At 33.2% G+C, this 22,848-nt stretch overlaps 2 protein-coding genes across 4 annotated transcripts in view; one reads left to right on the top strand and one right to left on the bottom strand.

Annotated features, from left to right (window-relative positions):
- Positions 1–15,578, bottom strand: part of ps (RNA-binding protein Nova-1-like protein passilla) — a 260,367-nt gene extending 244,789 nt beyond the window's left edge. For both annotated transcript variants that reach the window (XM_072535481.1, XM_072535482.1), the window contains exons 1-2: positions 15,420–15,578; positions 1,421–1,991 (exon numbers count right to left, since the gene is read on the bottom strand). In XM_072535481.1, coding sequence (XP_072391582.1) covers positions 1,421–1,538 — 118 coding nt within the window. In that variant the 5' untranslated portion in view covers positions 1,539–1,991; positions 15,420–15,578. The remainder of the gene's footprint in view (positions 1–1,420; positions 1,992–15,419) is intronic.
- Positions 15,579–15,935: 357 nt separating this feature from the next.
- LOC140443951 (uncharacterized) overlaps positions 15,936–22,848 on the top strand; it is an 86,982-nt gene continuing 80,069 nt past the window's right edge. For both annotated transcript variants that reach the window (XM_072535480.1, XM_072535479.1), the window contains exon 1: positions 15,936–16,324. In XM_072535480.1, the coding sequence (XP_072391581.1) occupies positions 16,202–16,324 (123 nt within the window). In that variant the 5' untranslated portion in view covers positions 15,936–16,201. The remainder of the gene's footprint in view (positions 16,325–22,848) is intronic.

Genomic DNA, 22,848 nt, shown 5'->3' with positions numbered 1-22,848 from the left:
TTGATGACTAGTGATGGGTGATGCTATGTAATCTGAAGAAAACATACACATTTTTCTGTTTCTCTATGGTAAAGTCAGGCTAAAATCCTTAAAACTTGCTCATTTGCAATTTATATTATATTGTATAGAAGTTTGTCTTGTTATTGTATAGAATAGAAGTTGATGCATAAAACTGGGTCAAGAAGTTATCCATATTTATAATTTTTCATCTTTGAAGAGTCTTGTATAAACACTATTGTAATCTTAATCCATAAAAACCTTGCTATCATACATTTCCAAATAGAGTATACTAAATTCAGACCTACTGTAATATCATGTTCCATTCTACTGACACTATAGTGTAACTTTATAATATTAAAAAAGGTAATTTACTTCTAATTAAAGGGAAATAAATATATTTTGGTATGGTTGTAATGAGGAATTAAGGAAAATGAAAAAGTAGGTCAACTAAACCTAGTTTCATTCTTCTAATGATATAACAAAACATACTCCACTTGGCTGAGAAATACTAAGAAATAACTATTAATTTAGTGCTAATGCAATAAACTAAAATCAATTTGTATATATTGTTGACTAATAACCATTTCTGATTGATGTGTTTAAAAAAGATATTGTTATGAGATATAAAACAAAAGACTAAATAAATATCTCTGTTAATATTCTAATGTACCTAATGCAATGAGCATAGACAGTCAATAATGTTTACCATAAATTTACCAAATAAGATAAGTGTTTGATAAAAGATAATTTGTGCAAGAGTTCATGTCAATAACTTTTATCAAAAATGCCTTGGGTATTTCATTTAACAACACTTTTAGTGAACAAAAATTATCTCTACTTGGATAGATACTATTAACCTATTTAGACTAAATTCTAGTGAATGACATAACTCTTGATTTCCTTTCCTTGCAACACATTAAACCGCATGACGTCATCAGCAGACCATGATCAATGGAGCAAAGAAGGTGAATTTAGGTCAAGCAAATCGCGAAATAAAAGAGAGAAAGAGACAGAAAGTTAAGAATGGTTAAAAGGAAAAGTATACACTAGTATTTTATAAAAAATTAAATACGTTAATGTATTTAAACAATATTCCGACAAAAAAATAACAATTCGTTCGACCTAATTGTTTTGATGCCAATAATATTTATGTTAAAAAAACAAAGATTTGTTCTCAAGCACCAACAAACTAATTCAGCTGATTGCTGGCAGCGTAAACACGAATGTTAGTCACCGTCGGACCATCACTATAGGCCGTTCGGTAATTAGAGCGGCAGGTAGCCTTCAATCTAGCAACCACATTACTAGGTTAATTACGTTCAATTTGACATTGAAACGATGACAGTAGTTGTGTGCACACGTCATGGCGTCGAAACGTTCAAACAAAAAAACAGTGTTATGTCAGAAATTAAAAACTTACCTGAACTAAAGTGGGACCGCTTAGTGTCTCCGTTCTCGGCATCCCCATCCAGAGGTCTTTTTCTGGAATCGGCGATCTCAGGCGAGGGGCATGTATCCATTCCCGAATCGGCAGCCATTTTGCTTGGAGTTAAAATCGAAATGTCATTCGGCGCAAACAGAGAGCGGACAGAATTTCCCACTGAACACAGTTTCAAAACAGAGTGGCACTCACACACGTTCGTAAGAAAATAACGACTAATCGGTTTTGTTGGGTTTTGTCAGGCGATATGCGCACTCGCTTGTCAATTGTACGTTATGCGCGCGACACTCCAATAACTACTTGCTGGCTGCTCGTTTTGCAATTTGTATTATTCTATTCGTTCAGGAGAAGGCGGATAAAGGATAACTATACTTCGCACTTTCGCAGTAACGTGCAATGGGGATATGGTGTGGCGGGGCTAAGCGCACAATTATTATTGTTAATTCACTTAAAATAATATGAATTTAATTTTCAGAGGCCTCAATTTTTCATCCCCACCTTTCGCCTTGATCTTTGAAATTTACGGTAATTTCTAATGTTTTGATTGGCTCTGCAAATAAAAAATCTAATTAAATAGGTATAATACAGCAGTTTAGACTATTGTACTGGTTACGTAGTTACATTTTATGGAAAACTCCCAAACTGCATTTTAACAAAATTAAATCCATGAGTTCAAGAAGAAGTACATGTCAACAAATAATGGTTTGAGGTTTGACTGTCAAAAAATAAAAAAGACTATATTGTCCGCTTAGAAGTCATTAACAAAAAATAATCTGAGGTATAATTCTAGCAGTTTTACAGAAGGAAACTTAAAAGAATGATTTCAAATGTAGTTGATCATATAACAGTGCAGAAACTTACACATGGGTACAATAGACAAAAAACCACACACATTAACAAACTCAACACTCTTTAAGAAAACATCATTAGCACATGTAATAGCCAAATAAGACAAAATGTTACTAGCACAGCAGTTGTAAATTTATCAAAAAGATAGTTGAACACAAGAGAGAACTGATGCTCTCAAAGGTCTAAATTTTGTTAGTCAATCAAGAACTATCAACACACGAAAAGGAAGAATATAAGTAGATGGAAGAAGAGTAGGTACTTTGCAAAAAGGAACTGGAAAAAAGCGCAAAATCAACAGCAAATGTTATTAAAGAGTAACTCAAAGCTCTAAAACATGATATATAATTACCAGCTCCATAATAATATTACCATCCGACCGACAAGAGCAACGCAATAGTAATCATGGACAAAATTTAATACCAGGAGAAAATCTAACAGTTGGTCACAAATGGACCTTATACGAAACTAAAAAAGGACCCAACCAAATTATTAGAGAATAGAATATGTATATTAAACATTAGACAAATTTAAGGAATACCTGACAGACTACCAAAGAAGAACATTACCACCCAAGCAACTACAGCGGAACACCACACCTATAACGAGTCCCAAAAATATACAAAGAAAACTTACCGCTTAGACCATTTCGCAGTAGCAATAGCAGCATGGATTCTCTTTGTAGCAAACTGTCGAAGTTCCTAAACATAATTAATTGAAAACAACGACAGTCAAAAGAAAAAGCAATTACACAGTGGTATATACAAACTTTAATGTGGCGACTGTCCAAAAACTTACATCGATCAAAGCGGTAGAACTTTTTACAAACGGATAGCAGTGCATAAACGGGCTTTCAATAATAGAAAAACAGATTCTTCGTACGCAGTTGACCTTCTAGACCATAATAATTCTTTTAATGACCAATTTCAAATTCTTCACATTCAAGATAAAGGCCTTAAGCTATCTTTATAAGAATATATGGATATTAACAAATTAAAAAATACAGTCATAATTCCGAATGACCAACTTGAGACAAACAGTTCTCCCCTCCTCAATTTATTCAGTTGAAGACTATAAAGTGTAAACGCATACCAAAAATAGATCACTTGAGAAAGGCACTCTGCCGAAACAGCTGTAGTGATAATAAATCATAATAAATTTTGTGGAAGTTTTGAAAACAAAAGTTTTCAGTGTTTTATCGTTAGATAAAATGAATTTTCATCAAGTAACTGTCGAATCCATCACTCACTTATCAAGTCATTATATCATAGAGCCTAAAACATCTGCTCTAATTAAAATGCATTTTAGGAAAAAAACCTGCTAATAAAGATTTTAACAAAAATTGATTACCCATTGTTATTTATAAACAAGGAATTTTACAAGATCGAAGATAGGAATCAACATAACACCATAATTAATCCAGAAACGCTCACAAAAAGGGATTTAAAGATATATACAAATTTAAATGTGGCGACTGTCCAAAAACTTACATCGGTCAAAGTGGTAGAACCTTTTACAAACGGATAGCAGTGCACAAACGGGCTTTCAATAATAGAAAAACAGATTCTACGGAAGCAGTTCATCTTCTAGACCATAATAATTATAGGATAGGGACGACTGGAGAGAAATTCTTGAGGAGGCTAAGACCCACGCGGGGTTGTAAAGCCAGAATGATGATGATGATGAAAATCTTGAGGGTCACTTTACAACCCATCCAGAGTTGTAAAGCTAGAATAATGAATGAATGAAATCTTTATTGAACTAGGCAACCTCAATATTTTACAATTGCTACCAATAATACATTATGGACGTTAACATAATACTTACATAATATGGACGCAAAAACACTACACAAAATAAATAAAAATTGTACAATATCATGAAATCATTATGAATTATAATAATAAACTGAAAAAAATAAAGAATTTTACATAAAATCTGTGACATATAAGATAAAATCAGTTAATTAACATAGTCAATGAATTTTTTCTTTAAAATAAATATATTTGGAGAATATTTAAGATGGTCTAGCAGCTTATTATAACTATATGTATTAGTTCTATAAATATCTATCTGGTTGATTGATCCAGTGAAATGCAGATTTGAATTAAAAGATACAAATTCATCAAAATACGATGGAGCCAGATTATTTATGATTTTATAGGCATATAAGAGTCATTGACAGATAATCAAGCCGTTGCTCGACAGATAAGCACTCTAAAGTACTCAACATACTTAAAATCGGTGTTAGTCGATTTCAATGTAAAATCATGCGCATTCCTCGATTTTGGAGATTTTGCAATTGAGAAATTTGATTCAGATTTAAAAAATGTAGCATCAAGGCACAATAAAAAAATGGATTATAGGTTATAGGATTATAGTCCTATACGCAGTTATTCTAGATTGAAGAATATATTCTTCTTCTTTAAGTGCCATCTCTGCGGCGGTGTTCAGCAATCATCATAGCTATTCTGACTTTTGAGACGGCTGCTCTGAAAAGTTCATTTGATATACATCCGTACCACTCTCTCATGTTGCGCAGCCATGACATTCTACGCCTCCCTATTCTTCTCTTTCCTTGGATATTTCCCTGGTATTTAAAATTTCTATTTCTTTATTCATCCTTCTCAAAACATCTGTTACGATAAATTCTGACCCAAAACGGTAAACATGTTTATTACTAATATGCTTATTCATTCGAGTATTTTCTAGGTAATGCCTAGCTGACACACGTTGGGTCCCCCTTTGTTATAATAACAACAATTCGAACCTTCTGGAGACGAGCCGATGTGAAAATACCAGTTTGCCGTTACCATTTCGCCGCTCGGTCTAGTCGAGAGGGCCGTCGACGTTTCTAGTTAACGGTACTGGCGTATATAACAGGACATTTTATTTGGAAGAGAAACAGTTAATTTTGAAGATTCGCGCCGCGCTTAAATTGTAACGTTCGTATACATAAATTATGTAATTATTAGTCAAATAAATTGTTGTACAGTGGTTTAATAAATTGATATAAATTACCGTGTTTTAATAAATTAAAATAACAATAAATTAGAATTAAATAAAGGCATAACACCTCTTTGTTTGTGACATGTTCTGTCCACAATATTTTCAGAATTCTTCTATACACCCACAGCACGAATGATTCCAGTTTTTTCATTGATGTCGCATTCAAGGTATAAGATTCCATTCCATAAAATCGAAAAAACGTAGCACCTCGCACACCTAACTTTTAGTTGCAATTTTAAATCCCTTGTACATAGCACCCTTCTCATTTTGTTGAAATTTGCTCTAGCCTTTTCTATTCCGATTTTGATCTCCTGAATGTAATCATTTGTGGAGTTAATCATTGTTGCCAGATATGCATATTTGTCCACTTGTTCGACGTTGGTTCCGTTTATTAGAAGATTCTCGTTATTTTTGAGTTTTCGATATTCTAATAAATTTCGTCTTCTTGACGTTCATTGTTAGACTGTACTCTTTTCCATACTCCGCTATTCTGGTCACCAGTCTCTGAAGATCTTCAATATTTTCGGCTAAGATCACAGTGTCGTCCGCATATCTAATGTTGTTATTGAAAACTGTATTTACCTTTATTTCAGCTGTTTCACCCTCAAGAGCTTTTTTCAGGACCTCTTCGGAATAGGCATTAAATATAATTGGCGACAATACGCATCCCTGTCTCCACTCCACGTCTAATTTCGAAGAATATCTAGTTTTATGATGTTTTTTTAGTTATGTACCTTATTATACACTAGACTACTATCTACTTGAAAACCAAGGTTTTTGATACAATTGACAAATACAATTCGGTCACTATCAATAAAAAGCTTTAGGTTATTCAAATTTAGGTTTTTGTATTTGTACCTGTTGGTACAATCATCGTATCTGGGCCACATACTACGAAACGATAAATACTCTCTTCTACATGTCATCATGCAAGGAAGAGTAAAGGGAAGAAAAAGCTCTGGAAGAAAGAAGAAATCTTGGCTGAGGAATATCAGAGATTGGACTAACCTCAGTGTTGAACAGATATTTCATGTTGCAAAAGATAGACAAGCGTTTAAATAAGTGATCTGAACCTTCGTTAGAAGACGGCACAATAAGAAGACCTTAAGAAGCATTAGCATTAGCTTTAGTAGTAGTCATATTTCTGCTCCAAGAATTAGATTCATTCTACGCATATCAACATTTATATCAATACTATAACAAGCTAACAAAGTATTATCTGCAAACAGACTCACAAACTCACAATCAATGAATAAATTTAAATCATTTAAATAAAGTATAAAGAAAAGTGGGCCAAACACACTTTCATGGGGGACACCAATGTTACGTCCACGATCGTCCCTTTTCCATCATAATCCTTTTCTCGGACAGATACTCCGCCACCACATTTATCAGGTAACCAGGGCGTCTCTCATCCATTGCCTTCATTACCTCGTTCCACTGCAGCGTATTGAATGCATTCCTAATGTCGAACAACAGCAGGGCCGCCCAGCGATGTTCATCCTATCTGTTGTGCAATGCTTCGAGCATACTCACGATTCCATCTATTGTGCTTTTCCCTTTACAAAAACCAAATTGCCTCCGAGATAAAACACCTGACCTCTCAATCATGTTGTCTATGCGTACTCGCAGCATCCTTTCATACAGCTTACCGATGCAAGGAAGAAGACAGATGGGGCGATACTTTTCAGTACCAACCTCGATGTCCTCCAAGGCTCAGGAAAAGTTTGTGCTTCCAGCAGTGCATTCATGTGTTCCAGAAGCCACGAAGGCCCCGCCCGTCCTAGGCCCTTCACCTGCGCGTCCCTCGGACTGGATCCAATCCAATGCCTCGACAAATTCATCCATGGTAAAAGGTACGGCCCGCTCAGCTCCCTCGTCTCTCCATACTTCATGCCATCTGCCGTCCGGAAAGAACTCTCGTGTTACCTTAAGCTTCTTGTCCATAGGCATTTCGTAAGGAGGATACGCATGGAACTTCTTATATCCCTGACCCCAGATGTCCTCATCCAGCTTTTCACACAGTTCTTTCCAGTGAATTCTTTTTCTGTACGGATTTTCCTGTAAAGTTCCCTCTTCCTTGCGCGGTACTCTTCCTCGATGACCTCAGGGTTGATCCCTGCTCTGCCCCTTGCTCTCGTTGCTTCTTCTCATTGCTTTTTATTGATACTGATAAATCATGACATTTGAACAGCTTAGCCATTTTTTGAAATACAGATCTTGCTTTCTCTATCCTAGATTCTATTTCTAGAGAATGGTCCCAATTTTCATTGACGTTCGAAGGTAGGTGTATGTTTTTACTCTTTTTATTGGTTGACCATTCACACTGATTCTTTTAATTTGCTGTTCCTTCTTAAAGATCATCATACATTTTGTTTTCTTAATGTTCAGCGAAAGTCCATATCTCTGACTCACTTCCGTGATTCTATTTATTAACTCCTGGAGGGCTTTATGACTGTCAGCGAATACCACCGTGTCATCCGCGTATCTGATGTCATTGATACATTCTTCGTTGAGTGATAGTATACATCCCTGTCGTGCCCCACGTTTGATTTTGATATCGTCGGATTTTCCTGCCTCTGTACGGATAGACGATGTCTGATTTCAGTCAAGATGGCTAATAATTCAGGATTCACTTAGATCACAAATTCCAATATTCGTTAATATCTCCATCAGCTTGTCGTGTTTTACTATATCAAATGCTTTATGATAATCAATGAAGCATGTAAAAATATCGCAATTCACATCTCTAAATCGTTCAAATGGCACTTGTATACTAAAGACAGCCTCTCTCGTACCCACTGCATTCCGAAAACCAAACTGTGTACGGCTGGTTTTTTCTTCGCATAGTCTATATACCTTTTGATGTATGATTTTTAAAAATAACTTTAAAATGTGACTCCTTAAGCTGATGGTCCGGAAATCATTGCAGGATACGGATTTTGGTTTCTAATCCAAAAAATAATAGAACGAAACAGAATACCACAGAACTACTGATTACATGAGTTGATTTTCTTAAAAGAAAAAAAAATCCCGAACGACTACAATTTGCCCAAGGTACAATAAGTATTATACCTTGGGCCACCAAAGGTTGTAACTTGGGCCACTGGTAAACATAATTACCAAAACTTTTATTTTAATAATTAACAGACACATTTAAAGTTACATAGGAACAAAATCCTTTTAATATTTGTATTATTAAGTTTTGTTTAGAATAAGGACCATTTTAAGCAAAATGAGTTACCAATAATATAAATCAATGATTTATTCTTATTAAACATAAGAACAAACAATTTAAATAACGTAAACTTTACTCAATAAAATACTTTTCAAAATCCAAGTTAAAAGTATAAATATCCTGTTGACGTTTTGAGGATCCATCTTTCTTGGGAACTTCCACGACGCTTTTAATGATGTCTTCCTTTTCGATTTCATATGCCTTTATATCAATCAGGCAGAAGTTTTCAGATAAGCGGATTCTCTTCAGGTAATTAACCATTATTGTTGAAGTTAAAGATACTATTTTAGCAACATAAAATCGTACGATCCTCTTTCCAATAAGTTTTGTTAGGTAGAATCTACCAGTTTCCAGTGTAAACTCTGTTCGTGTGTCTGGTTTGTTATTTTTAGATATATGTCCTTCCCAATCTATGCCTGACTCATGCTCAGAAGACGGATCCCTGTTAAATGATGCTTCCCTGCTAAATGATGCTGGGTGTCCATAATTTTTCTTTTCACAGCTGTTTTCTTCATATTTTTGTTCATTCTTTCCTCATGCTCGTTTTCTATTTCATTTTTCTCAGGTGTATCAGTTAAGACTAGACACTTTCCCCTTTTACGACCTTTTTGTATGTTTGTTCTTGGAGGTGTCTTAGGTAAAGGGCGGACTACCTCTGGTGACTTGTATGGTAGCTCAGGTTCTTCAGTCTCAGCAGTTATTTTATGATTATTAATAGGGGGTCTGAAATAAATATCTTCATTGATACTAGCAGGATTATCTCTATCAGTGACCGAAGAACTATAGAACTCGTGTTCTTGAAATACATTTTCATTCACTGGCCAGATCCCTGAAACTCTGAATCCAGATTCAATGTTTGTGCGATTAAATGCTAGTTTATATGCCTGACCAGAAATTTCAGCGACATTGTAAATATATATTGGTTTTAAAAACAACGCAAAGAGCAATGGAACGAATCATGCTTGGAATATCACTAAGAGACAAGATTAGAAACACCGACATAAGACGTAGAACGAAGATTAGGGATATTGTGGAAGAAATTGCAAAAATGAAATGGCGCTGGACAGGTCACGTAGCCCGATATAATGACAACAGGTGGACACGGAGAATTCTGGAATGGAGACCAAGGACGACAACAAGAAGCATGGGAAGACCTCAAAAAAGATGGGTAGATGACATAAGAATAGTGGTAGGCAAACAGTGGATTAGATCGGCGCAAGATAGAGAAAGATGGAAGCAATTGGGAGAGACCTACATTCAGGAGTGGATGGAAAATGGTTGACAAAGAAGAAGAAGATTGGTTTTCTTGGGTTTCTTATAATCAATTCGGTGCACGCGTTGTTATAATAAGTTTTATATGGGCCAAAAACATTGCGATCGAGGGGTTGGAGCTTATGGCTCATATGAGGTGGAATAGTCAATATTACGATCCCATGTTCTTTAGCTAACTTGATGATTTCGAAGGTAATATGACTTTCATGATTGCTGCAGTCACCATTAACGGAGGTTGGCAACCACATTTCTAAAAGTTTCTCTGTCTTTTGCAACGTGGAATAATTCGTCTACAGTCATGTTTGTCCAGTCTCGAATATTTCGCAGCCATGACTTCCTCTTTCTACCTATTCCCTTTTTGCCATCGACTCTACCCTGCATGATGACCTGCAGAAGACTATATTTATCATTCCTCAGTATGTGTCCAAGGTATGCAGTCTTGCGTACTTTTATTGTTCTCAACAATTTTTTGTCTCGACCCATCCTTCTCAGCACTTCCTCATTGGTGACCCTGGCAGTCCATGGGATTCTCAACATTCTCCGGTATATCCAAAGTTCAAAGGCTTCAAGCTTCTTAACTATTTGCTCTTTTAATGTCCATGTTTCTACCCCGTACAATAGTTGCGACCAGACGTAACATTCAACAAACCTCAGTCTCAGCGCAGTATTCAAATTTTTGTCACAGAACAATTGCTTGAATTTCAAGAACGCTGCCCTTGCCATTTCTATTCGTACCCTGATCTCTTGGTCTGGATCTAATTCTGTGTTGATGTAAGCTCCCAGATATTTATATTTTGTCACTCTCTCTATTTGCTGTCCACCAAGAGTTAGTTGTTCATTATTTATTGGACTCCTTGATACTATCATAAATTTGGTCTTATTTGTATTGATGTCAAGTCCCATTTGAATGCATTCACTATTTATTGCATCTAGTAAAGGCTGTGTGATATGTATAAAATGCCTTAAATATTCTAAGAATATGACTCCATTGGACCAACCACTAGGATGAGCTGTTCCCACCGAATCAGCAGGTGCACCTTTCAATATATAGGGCTTAAAATTCACTCTGGGAAATATGTACATAGGGGGGACAGCATTCCCTGAAGCACTTACAGCAGCGATAAATGTTACATTAGTACCCCTTCCTCCACTTGTAGCGGAACCAACTTGTTTAATATCCTTGCAAGCTACATTTTTTCCAGGAACGTAAAATTAGTGTTACCACTCTCATCAACATTGTATATTCTACTGGGTGTGAAGGTATGCTTATTTATGAGTTAAATATATAAAAAAATAATGAGACATTGTGTTTGTTGAAGCTGGTTCCGCGAGATAGGCTAGTGGCTTGTGGCTTTCTTAAAATAAGTTGCTTATGGCGACTCATAAAGTCAAGGAACCACTGTTTTCCGGCACGATAATTATTATTCCAGGACGGTGGGACTGGCTTATTGTTGGCTTTAGCGTATTCAAATGCTAAAGTTTGCAAAGAGCGAAGTAAAAGTCCATAATGCATATGACTCGTTTGAGTTAAATACTGACAAGTCGTTCTCCTCATCAGTGAAAAATACTTTTCGGACTGCGCAAGCACCATAAGAGAGGAAATTGTTGGGACCACGGACCAAAAATTTTCGGGTGACACTAAGTGTCGTCACGGACGACACACACATAGAATTCCTTTGCAGCTAATCGGACCGATATTTGCTTTTCTTGAATTGCATTGAAAGCTTTTAATAGGTTTTCATGATCTGTCGGAGCTCTTTTTACACCGGTTTTGCTTCTAGGCATCTGTAAAGAGATCTGTTAACACAAAAATTAAAAAAGAAAATTATCTATCCTATAAATACTTACTTTTCAAAAAATAATTCACTATATTTTCAAGACAGCCGCAAATGATTTCTGGTGGCGTTCAACAACTAACCACAGAATGACGGCGATTGTAGAAGAGCTTGACATAAGAAGCAGAGAGAGTTCGCGCGCCAATTAAAAGAAAATGAGGTGGCTCATGGTACAAGCTACCCCAAGGTACAAGCCTCTCCCCTACTACCTAATGCAAGTATTATCCAAAGAATAAATGAAATATTCACACATTGTCAATATTTAAAAAAACATTTGGGATGATGATGGCCAACATTGAACAGAAAGACATAAAAAGAATTTGAAAAGACTATGATATTAAAGAGTGAAGTCTAAGAAGAGAGAGACGAGTTTAAGGTTTATAAAAAGAAGAAAAATATCGTGGTTCAGAAACTTAAGAAAGCGGTGTTGCTGACATTTTAATCAACTGCTTATTTCGTGTAGCTGTAAGTGAGAAGGCAAGTGAAGAACCAGTCATAAATATTAAATCAATCAATTTAAATTAATTATAATAATTAAAAGTATTTGACTTAAATAATATCGTTTATATCTGAGGTCCAGATAGAATTGAAAGAATTGTACCACGTTTTTGATATCTAACGAGATATATCTAAACCAATACACACAAATACCCTTCAAGAAAAATGAAATTGAGGGGCTCGGTAGTAAACAATGGTAAGGGACAAATTTTGATTTTTCCCGAAATATTATCTAAAAGATGGCAAGGGACATGGCAACGCAGAAAACTTGACTTATTTTATCCTCCGAATAACAGATGGCGCAAGATTAATTTCTTAAAATTTGGTAAGAGACATGCATACGCATGAAAATAATGTTATGTGTCCATGATGGCGGAAGACAAAGCAAGTTGTTCAAATCAAAATGGCTTTTTTGATGTTATAAGTGACATTTCTGAGAGCTACGATGATTATGACTCAGATAAAGATCCTGAATTTCAAATATTTAGTGAAGCTAGCTCGATTAACTTTCTACAAAGAAGGTAATTTATTGATATTTTTAGAATAATTGTTTGCAAGTAAAAAATGGTAAAGGATGTACTTAACATTGTTTACATCCACATTCACTTTGCATAAAAACTTAACATTTTTTACTTGCAAATATGAAAATGAATGAATCGGCAGCCCTATAATACTTAATACGATTTTTATTTATGTTTTAGAAAACTTTTGAAAGAACATGGGCTTCAAGAAATTTCTTCTCACACATACCCAGAGTCCAGTACTGAAGAAGAAGGAGAGAAGAAAAAGAAAATGGAGGAAAATTAAATGAACACAGTAAACAAGAAGAAGAAGATTCTGTTTCAGAAACAAAATCTAGAAAAAGGAAGCGCAATTTTAGTAAGCAATTAAAAACGAAAGAGCTCAGAAATCGCGGAAAAGAATATAAACAATACAGAGGTAAGGGAAATATTGTTTTATCAAAAACACAAGGTCCACCGTGTAGTTGCCCCAATAAATGCTATGAGTTATTTGCATCTTATGAAGAGCTGCAGACAATTTTTGTTAATTTCTGGGGCATGAACAGTTTTGATACACAAAATGCTTACTTACAAGGTTGTATGAGATCTAAAAATGTGACTAGGAAGAAAACTAAAGCACTAATGTCAAAAAGATCTCAAACTATTGAATATAAATTAAAATCACAAGGAAAAGATGTTAAGGTATGCAAAATGGCTTTCCTAAGTATCCATGGCTTACAGAAAAATCGAGGTCGAGTTGAAAATCTAGTAAAACAATTAAAAATTGGATCAAATACTCCAAAATCAGATCTAAGAGGTCGACATTCAAACCATCCTAAAAAATATTCCAATTCTGATATAGATTTTCTGAAATCTTTTATCGAAATCTTACCTAAGTACAAAAGCCATTACACCCGTGCTGACAGCTCTAAACAATATATGAGTATGGAATACTCTATTCAGACTTGTTATGAGAAATATGTAGGAGAATGCATTTTGAAAAAGAAAACTCCAGTTTCTGCAGATAAATTCAGAAGAATATTTACTGAAGAATATAAGTTTCAAAACTCCAAAAATGGATACATGTCAAGCGTGCGATAAGTTTTCAGTGGCTTTAGAAAATGCTAAGTTACACAATAATGAAACTGGAGTTAAAAAAATTAAAACTGAACAAGAATTACATCATAGAAAAGCTGAAGCAGGTCAACAGGCAGTCAGAGACGCAGTAGAGGAAGCAAACTTAAACCCAGATGTGCATGCAATAAGTTTTGATCTACAGCAAACCCTTCCCACACCAAAGCTTACCACTGGTCCCATGTTCTATAAGAGAAAACTGTGGTGCTATAATTTAAGCATACATTCCCTTGGAGATGGTCAGGGTCACTTTTTTATGTGGGATAAATCTACTGCTAAAAGAGGGTCGGACGAAATCGCTAGCTGTCTCAAAATGTACTTTGAGAAAAATAATATTCGTGGCAGAAAACTAATAGCTATTTCAGACAATTGCTACGGACAAAATAAAAACTGGACTATCATTGGTTTTTGGCTTTGTCTTTTACAAAATGACTATTTTAAAGAAATAGTTCATATATTTCCTCAGGTAGGACATACAATGTTGGCAAGCGACAGAGACTTTTCTGTAGTAGAAAATTATGTCAAGAAAAACTGTGAAATGGTCTATTCACCCAATCACTGAGAAGACATTTTAAAGAAGTGTCAGAAAAAAAAACCATTTCTAGTAACTAGGGTCCAGCAAGAGGATATATACGATTGTTCAGTACTGAAAAGCTATTTTAATCAACCGGTAGGTATTTTACAAAGTAGTGTGAAATTATGCCTATCTTCAGAAGTTCCAAAAAATATACAATATTCAGCATCATACAGCGGATTATTTAATTCCATGTCCTTGAATAAAAGAGGAAGACCAGCTGCAGAAGAAAAATTTCCTACACTAACTCAAAAATATAATCATCCCCTTAGTATTCATCCAGAAAAACTGAAAGATGTAAAATCATTCTTGGAATGGATTCCAGCTGTTTATCACGACTGGTATATAAATTTAAAATAAACCCCTAGTACGTACCAAATTATGTTAAGTCAACACCACTTAACATGTTACGTTAAACTTTTTCGAATATTTTAGGTAAATAATGTTAAGTTGTAGTACATATTTTTATATTTTTCTCAATAAACACATTGTAAAAAAATACTTGGTATTTCATATTTTGCCTACTGATTAACAACATAATTAACTAATTTGAACATGATTCATAGCCTTATATTTTTTTATAAAAAATATAAGAATATTTTTTTCAAAATTCAACACTTCAAATCTTCTGTATTGTCCCTTACCATTTTTTACTGCCGGACCCCTCAATTGTTAATAGTTGTCAAATTGTCATCTTTTAAGTATATTTTTGTATTATTATTTTACCATTTTGTTTTAAAAGATAGTAGAATAGCATAAGATATTTGCATCATTCAAAAGATAAATATTTTTCAGATATATAATATAAAAATTGTCACGCAAGTGTTTTAAAATAAATTACAAATATGAGATACAATTATGTGATCTGTACATGTAATTGCTGTTGCAGGAGACGATATTTTTCTTAGCATTTACATAATATTTTAAATACATGTTAGATATAATTGAAATATACACGTTAGATATATATGCAATTAAAAAAATAATAAATACAAATGTCGTTTTTAAACCTTGTCAAATATGTTATTGTAAATATATTCATTGAATATTTTTAAATTGAAACTACACTTACCTTAATGGACCACATCACCCATAATTTAATGGTTTCCTCGATTATGAAATGGAAACAACACGAAAAATTTATGAAAGCCCAATTCAGGATGGATGGATAGGTAAAAGAAATAAAAATAATTGAACTGAAACAATTTGACATATAATAAACAATTTAGTTAATGGAATTATTGAAAATTGATTCAAAATGTACTGTTGGTATTTGTCTGCCATCTATGGACAAATAGAAAAAGTTCTGAGTATTTTAACTAGAAAAATGCTTTTAAAAATTTTTATTGTAATTATATCTCAACAGATGACGTACTAAAAATTATTTCAAATCCATTCAAAAATAAAAAAAGAATATCTTGTTTCTTGTTTAACATAGTTAAAGCGCTAATTGTTTAATTTTTTCAGAAACCGTTGGTAGCTTTTTAACATAATTAATTTTTTGATCATTAACTATTATAATGTGACAGTTTCTGTAAGGTCGCTAAATGTCAAGTTTATGTCAAAACAAAAGCAACTTCACAACAAATGACAACAAATATGTGTGACTAATGCAATATTTATTGAAATGATGCATTTGCCAATGAAAACTGCAAAGGATTTATTTCTGTTTCTTTCTATGCATTGTTAAAAATGCGCATTGCATTGACGTAGAGAGTGACAGACAAAGGTTAGAGAAATTGTTTATAAAATACGATAAGGGGGTCATGTTTTGAGTCCCCTAATAAATAAGATTTTTTGGCAGCTAGTTTAGTTGGTTGTTGACAATCTTACTGTTAACATCTCTGAAAAACAATGCTTTTTAAGCAGCTTTTGCTGCTTGTATTTTGCGCTCTAGGCGCACTTGGTCAAATACTGATAGATAGTTATCCTCCTGAACTTTACAATGGAAATACTGATGATGAAACCAATGTAAAAGTAAGTTTATTTTTAGTCTTTTTACCGCTTTTTTATTTGCTGAACAATTTTGTCATTAATAAAAAAAATTAATATTTTGGTGATAATTATGTTTGTAAATATTTACTTACTCATATTCTGTATTATATAATTTAAAACAAATATATTTTTGCGCTATTGGTTTAGGAATTTATATTCATTCTACATCTTATTAATTATTTAAATTGTAATTTTCCCCTGATGGGGATCAAATATCAAATCCATATCTCACCTCACTAAGGATGAATTGTTATCTCCTACTGGCCTCTTACATTTATCCTTAGTAAGAACTGTTCGTCCTGCTCGTCATTTCTGATATATTTTTTTATTTTTGTTTGGTTTTTTAATATCACAAGATATTAATTTTTGTATTTTCTAGAAATTACTTATTATTATTAGCATTTGATATTTCAACTTTTGCTTCAATGCTACTTAAATATTTCCAGTCTGGGAGTCAAAATATCAAATAAAATATTTCTAATTAGAATTGTTAACTGTCAGAGATTATAATAATTAAACAGTTAAGTTTCACAAGAAAATAACTTCAGAACCAAAAATAATTCTAACCAAATAGTCACGACAAAACATGAGATCTGTAAATATAATTTCAGACAGCAGTTTTTTCTGCTATTTTTCTTTAGTCAAGAATATTTTTTTCTTTTTCAAAATAAGATACCTACCGTTGACAAACTTTTAGCGGACATTATGTAATAGTGACTAAACTTTGCCAAATATAACAAGAGACAAAGTGTGGAAAATTTTACACTAGTTGGGTTTCATATACTTAGGAGAAACCTACTAGAAACTTTGTGCTGCAGAGAAAGAAGAAATACTTTGTTGGAGGAGGCGATATTTAAGAGAAGCCACTAATATTTTTGATCTGATTGAAACATAGATTAATTAATGACTTTTGCAAGAAAAGGCTGGCAAGGTGAACAGGATAAAAAACATGCTCTTCAGGCATTTACGTCGATGAGGATGCCAGTAACTGCCTGGGAATGCATTCATGGAAAAAAAACACCTGTAAATCGAAATGATTGGAGAAGCTTGTTGAAGGAGGCCAAGGCCCGATTTGGGCTGTAGTGCCATTGGATGGATGGTATATATAAAAAAGCCCAAATACTAGGAAATGTACTGCATAGATGAATTTTTAATCAACATTTAATGTTCACTAAAGTCTTCATAATTAAAAAAGCATATTAAGTATTCTTATCTGATTTATCTATTTTCCTTTACAACATTTACATCATATCTGATGTGTAATGACAATAAATGATCAATAATAATAATATCTGTTACATTAAACTATTTAATGGCAATAGCACAATTAGTCTGATTATATCTAAAATATCTAATACAGTTATAATTATATCAGTGAAACAATTTTAAAGGTACATCCAGTAATGACCTGGTATTGTGGTTTAAATTTTTATTGTATACGTCACTTTCTTAAGTTTAAATGTTTTGTTTAGACTAAGGAGTTTATTTAAGTCCATATAGTAAGTGTGGATATAACTGAATTCCAACAATTTTGAATAATATTAAAATATGTATAAAAAATGATCTAATAGCCGGATGTAATAATTACACCTCATGACATCACCATCTAATAACTTAACTTATAATAATTATAAATTTTTACTCTTAATATAAAGCAAGAATGAAATTCGTAGACAAAATACAAAAGATAAAAATGGTCATCGTTTGAAAAAGAAGCTACAAATTTTACTAATTATTAATAACTAATTGTAAAATGTCAGGTTTTCTACTATTATAGAAAAGAGAGTTTCTAAATATTTCTTATTTCTTCTGGCTTATGTCTCTCCCGTATACAAACACTCTGATGTTGCTCCTAGATCTTTGAATTATTTGATGATCTCGAAGTTATAGCTACTGATAGTAATAGTTGGCCTTATTCGCTGTCGTTTTTGCTTTGAAACTACTATGTGTTTTGTTTTACCATATATATTTAGACTGGTATTTAACACATTGGCTGCCACCATAAGAGTGCCACTGTAAGTTCCCCAGGTGCTAAAGTGAAAAATGCCTAGAAAACGATATTTATTCATACAAATGGTTAATAATATAAAGTAAGTTTATATTCTTACAAATTAAAAAAAAAAAACTTGCAAGATCACGGGTGATCCTAATGGCACTGCAGTAACATATTACACAAGTATGTGCCACTAGTATCACCGGTGATCGTGAACAACTTAATGCTCTTTAGTTAAACATGTCACACAGTAAAATTTTCGCAAATTACAAAATGTAGTTGGGGTTTCTTTTGAGCTTCTTTACTGCCTTTTGTTACAACTGTTTCAGTGTAACATTGGTTACAACGTTTTCTCTTCTTCCTATTGTTTGTAGTTTTGGAGTCAACTGTAACAAGCATATGCTTTACATTAATAATAGGTTCAGGCATCGGACTGTAATTGACTAAACTAAAGATTAGCATTTCCCGAAATGAGATAACTTGCTGTTTTGGTGTGTTGAAGGAATTATATATTATTAAACTATTGATGACAGCCGTATTCAATAAAAGTTCAATTGCAGCTTTATGGTACCAGCGAACAGTTTTTTTCAGAAGTGAGAAACAGCTTGCTAGTTGATCTGAGACATCAACACCATCTTTTCCTTTGTTGTAGTCTATAACTGCTTCAGGTTTAATTATAGCTACACCATATTTCATATATTTACCTGTCTCTTTCATGTCGATTCCATGTCTGGTCGTCAAGAAGAGGACATCACGATTATCGTGCCATTTGCCTATTACAATGCCATCACGATGTTCCTTTCCAATTATCTCTCCTTTTTTTTAATTTTGCGGAAAGTATATTTTCTGGAATATATTTTCTGTTTTTACGTAGTGTCCCTAATAAGTGACTATTAGCATCTAATAATTGTTTTGCTAAAGGCACAGACGTGTAGTAATTATCGGTTATTACAACTCTTCCTTTTTGTAGATAGTCTTTTGCTAAATCTAGTACAATTTCTCCTTATAAATCTTGGCCTTTATTAGCCATTTTGCCTGTATACATAATCATTTTACCTGTGGAGCAAAACGTAATTGTGTAATTTCAAATAATTTTCTTATTTTATGGCAACGATCGTTTGGTAAAGCAGCCGTGTTATCAGCAAAATGTAAGAATCTCAAAAGAATCTGAAATCTGTTTCTGGTCATTACAGAAGAAATAAAAGTAAAATTATACAATGGTAATTACTATTTAAATGGGAATAAGCCACAATTAAAGGTTAAAGTACGTTTATTGACGTTTCCATTTCCACATCGTTCTCAAAATACAAACATTAGTAAATTAAACAAATTTTGTTTTTTTGTTACTTAGTGAAAAATTCTTCTAATAATTTAATTTTATCTGATTCATCTATATTGACAATTCAGACATACATTATACATTTTAAAGTAGACGACTTTAAAATAATATTGCCAATATTGTTAAGTTGCGTTCCTGGGACGATTTTACTTATAAGATAGTTCATTCGATTACATGAAATCAACTTTAATAAATTCAACATTTCAACAACATTTAAAACAACAAACACGTTGAGATCTATTTTGTCCAAAACCAAACCTAACAATGAACAAGAAAGGACAAGGAATTGCGTTTATAAAATACCTTGTGAATGCGATCAGTTTTATTTAGGTGAAACATCAAGGCCATTAAATGTTAGAATAAGTGAACATCAATCCTATATTAAAAATAGAGAATTTGATAGATCTCAAATATGTAAACACGCATGGGATAATGAACATCGGGTTCAATGGAATGATTCAAATCTAGTCCTAAAAGAAGCGGATGGTAAAAAGAGAGAAATCAAAGAAGCGGCTCTAATTAAGCTAAATGAGACCAATTGTGCCGCGAATTCCTCGACAAAATGTAGTAGGATCTGGTTACCCATATTGAAAGAGGAAGTTATTAAAAGGAAAATACCAGTATTGGTAAGTCAGTAACATATAGAGAATACATCATTTATGTTTTTTAAATAACAAACATATAAAATCGGAATTTGGTGTTTATTGAAGGTAAACTAAATGCACGATCAAATACTTACCATGTCGGGATAGTATTATGAGGTTTTTTTCCTGGTTTTTCCCTCATAATTTACTATGGAATCACTAACAGGAGAATTTTACTGTCATCATGGCATGTATTTGTCTTTTTAAAGATGAATTACATGTTATGATCTTTTCTGACGGATATTCTCAAGTTAAAGTTGATTTCATGTAATCGAATGAACTATCTTATAAGTAAAGTCGTCCCAGGAACGCAACTCAACAATATTGGCAATATCATTTTAAAGTCGTCTACTTTAAAATGTATAATGTATGTCTGAATTGTCAATATAGATGAGTCAGATAAAATTAAATTATTAGAAGAATTTTTCACTAAGTAACAAAAAAACAAAATTTGTTTAATTTACTAATGTTTGTATTTTGAGAAGGATTTCCGAAGTGGAACGTACTTTAACCTTTAATTGTGGCTTATTCCCATTTAAATAGTAATTAGTTTAAAATGCCACAAGAAAATAGCTTCAGAACAATATTATACAATGGTGACTTACTCCAATAATCAGCAATTTTGGGAAGCTTGACAATTCCTATATACATAACACAACTCAAAAATTTTAAAATTTCTTTATTGGTAGGTTTCCATGCATAAATTCTGGATAATCTGCTATAACGTTGTGCATTTTTTACTTGCGCAGTATTTCTGTTAGTCTCCTCTGCACTAAGTTGTAAAATTTCATCATCGATTAGTTTCTTGTATATATAAAAAGGAGTTAGTTCGGTTCTATTTTGAGGATAACTATCATCATAGACATATGATTCATTACCAGGAAACTGTGTATGGTGTATATAATTCACCAAAAAACTGCTAATTTCGTAGAAAAACTTGATAATTAATACCACTAATCGTTTCTACAGAGCCTTATTCTCGTTGTTACAAGCTATTTACGACATCATCGCGCCTAACAAAAGAACATAAGCAAGCTATGGGTTCCTAGTATGCCACAGTAAAACTATTTGAGCGTCCTCACAGTGCCGACCGTTATAATAATTCTGAAAGTTCAATACGCACAAGTAACAACGGTGATCCTAATTTATTGTAATCTGTTAGTTAGGGTCGCCGGTAATCCTTATGGCAGCCAATGTGTTAATGCCCCTTCTTTAAAAACTTATCCTTAACTTCTACTGTAGACTATACTACCGCATCTACATCATCAGTAAAAGCGAGAACAATCTTTTCTCCCCTAGCTCTTATATCGTGTTTAATCTTCGGATAAAAGTTTCTCATGACATATTGCAATATCTAGGTTAAATAACAATGGGAATATCGGATCTACCTGTCTTTTAATGTTTTTTCTCCTATTCTAACTTGTGCAAAGAAGTTATTAACACACATTCGTGTTACCAGATCCAGTTTCTTAAGTTAGGTTAGGTTAGGTTACACATATCTCAATCATTGCGTTTTATTTTAAGTGAATCATGAATCTGTTTAAAGTCTAGAAAAATCTGGTGGATGCCTTGATTACACTCCCAATATTTTTTAAGCACTTGCGTAATTCTAATTGGTCAAATGTCGATCGTCCAGGCCTGAACCCAGGCCTCTATTGCTCCTGCTCCCACTCTTAGTCAAGTGGGTTAGAAAGAGGTTTATCTGGGGAGCTAAATAAATACACCTACAGTGAATTTAATCAAATTTGTTACACTTTGTGATACGTTATAATAATAATAATAATAAAATTTTATTACAGATTCTGTATGCAAATAAAAATAATATTTTAATACATTTTTTAATATAATTAATTTATTTTAATTTATTAAAAGTTATAAAAATGATAATGAAATAATCCATATTTATCTTTTTTGAATAATTCATACGACGTGACCTTTTCTCAGAGCCTATAATGAAATCAATGTTTAGCCTGTCTTTGCCGTTGTTGATAACTACGTTTTCGCATTTTTGATGTCATTCCTGAATCGATGGTTAATTTGTTATTAATAAATGTAACTATTACTGCTGATATCTTGAGAGAATTTACAAGTGTATATAACCTATGTGTCTGTAGTTTAAACAACGTGTTTGTAACTACCATTGAATAACGTTCACTACTGCTCCTTTTCCAGTCTTTGATCTTAAGTCTCCTTCCCTTAACTGTGTCTATTTCTTTCTGTTCTTTGTTTTTTTGTATCCATTCGTGACCAGCTGTTCTTTTGATATCGTCAGTCCAATTTCAGTATATACCAAGGAATTTTAAAATGCTACAGTACAACGAACAAACAATTAATAAAATTTTAAATCAAAAACTACACAAGAAAGCCCTGGAATTGGTATTTCCACCACCAGAGAAAAAACCCAGTACCTTCTGCTCGATTACATAGACAGGTAAGATATCAAAAAAAATAGCTAAACGCATAAAAAAAGAAAGGAATAACACCAGCTTTTAGAACAAACAACAACTTAGACAAATATATTAAGAATAAC

This window comes from Diabrotica undecimpunctata, chromosome 6 (assembly GCF_040954645.1).
Source record: "Diabrotica undecimpunctata isolate CICGRU chromosome 6, icDiaUnde3, whole genome shotgun sequence".
Classification (NCBI taxonomy): domain Eukaryota; kingdom Metazoa; phylum Arthropoda; class Insecta; order Coleoptera; family Chrysomelidae; genus Diabrotica; species Diabrotica undecimpunctata.
The sequence above is the reverse complement of the archived record's forward strand: the minus strand, read 5'-3'. Positions and strand labels throughout refer to the sequence as shown.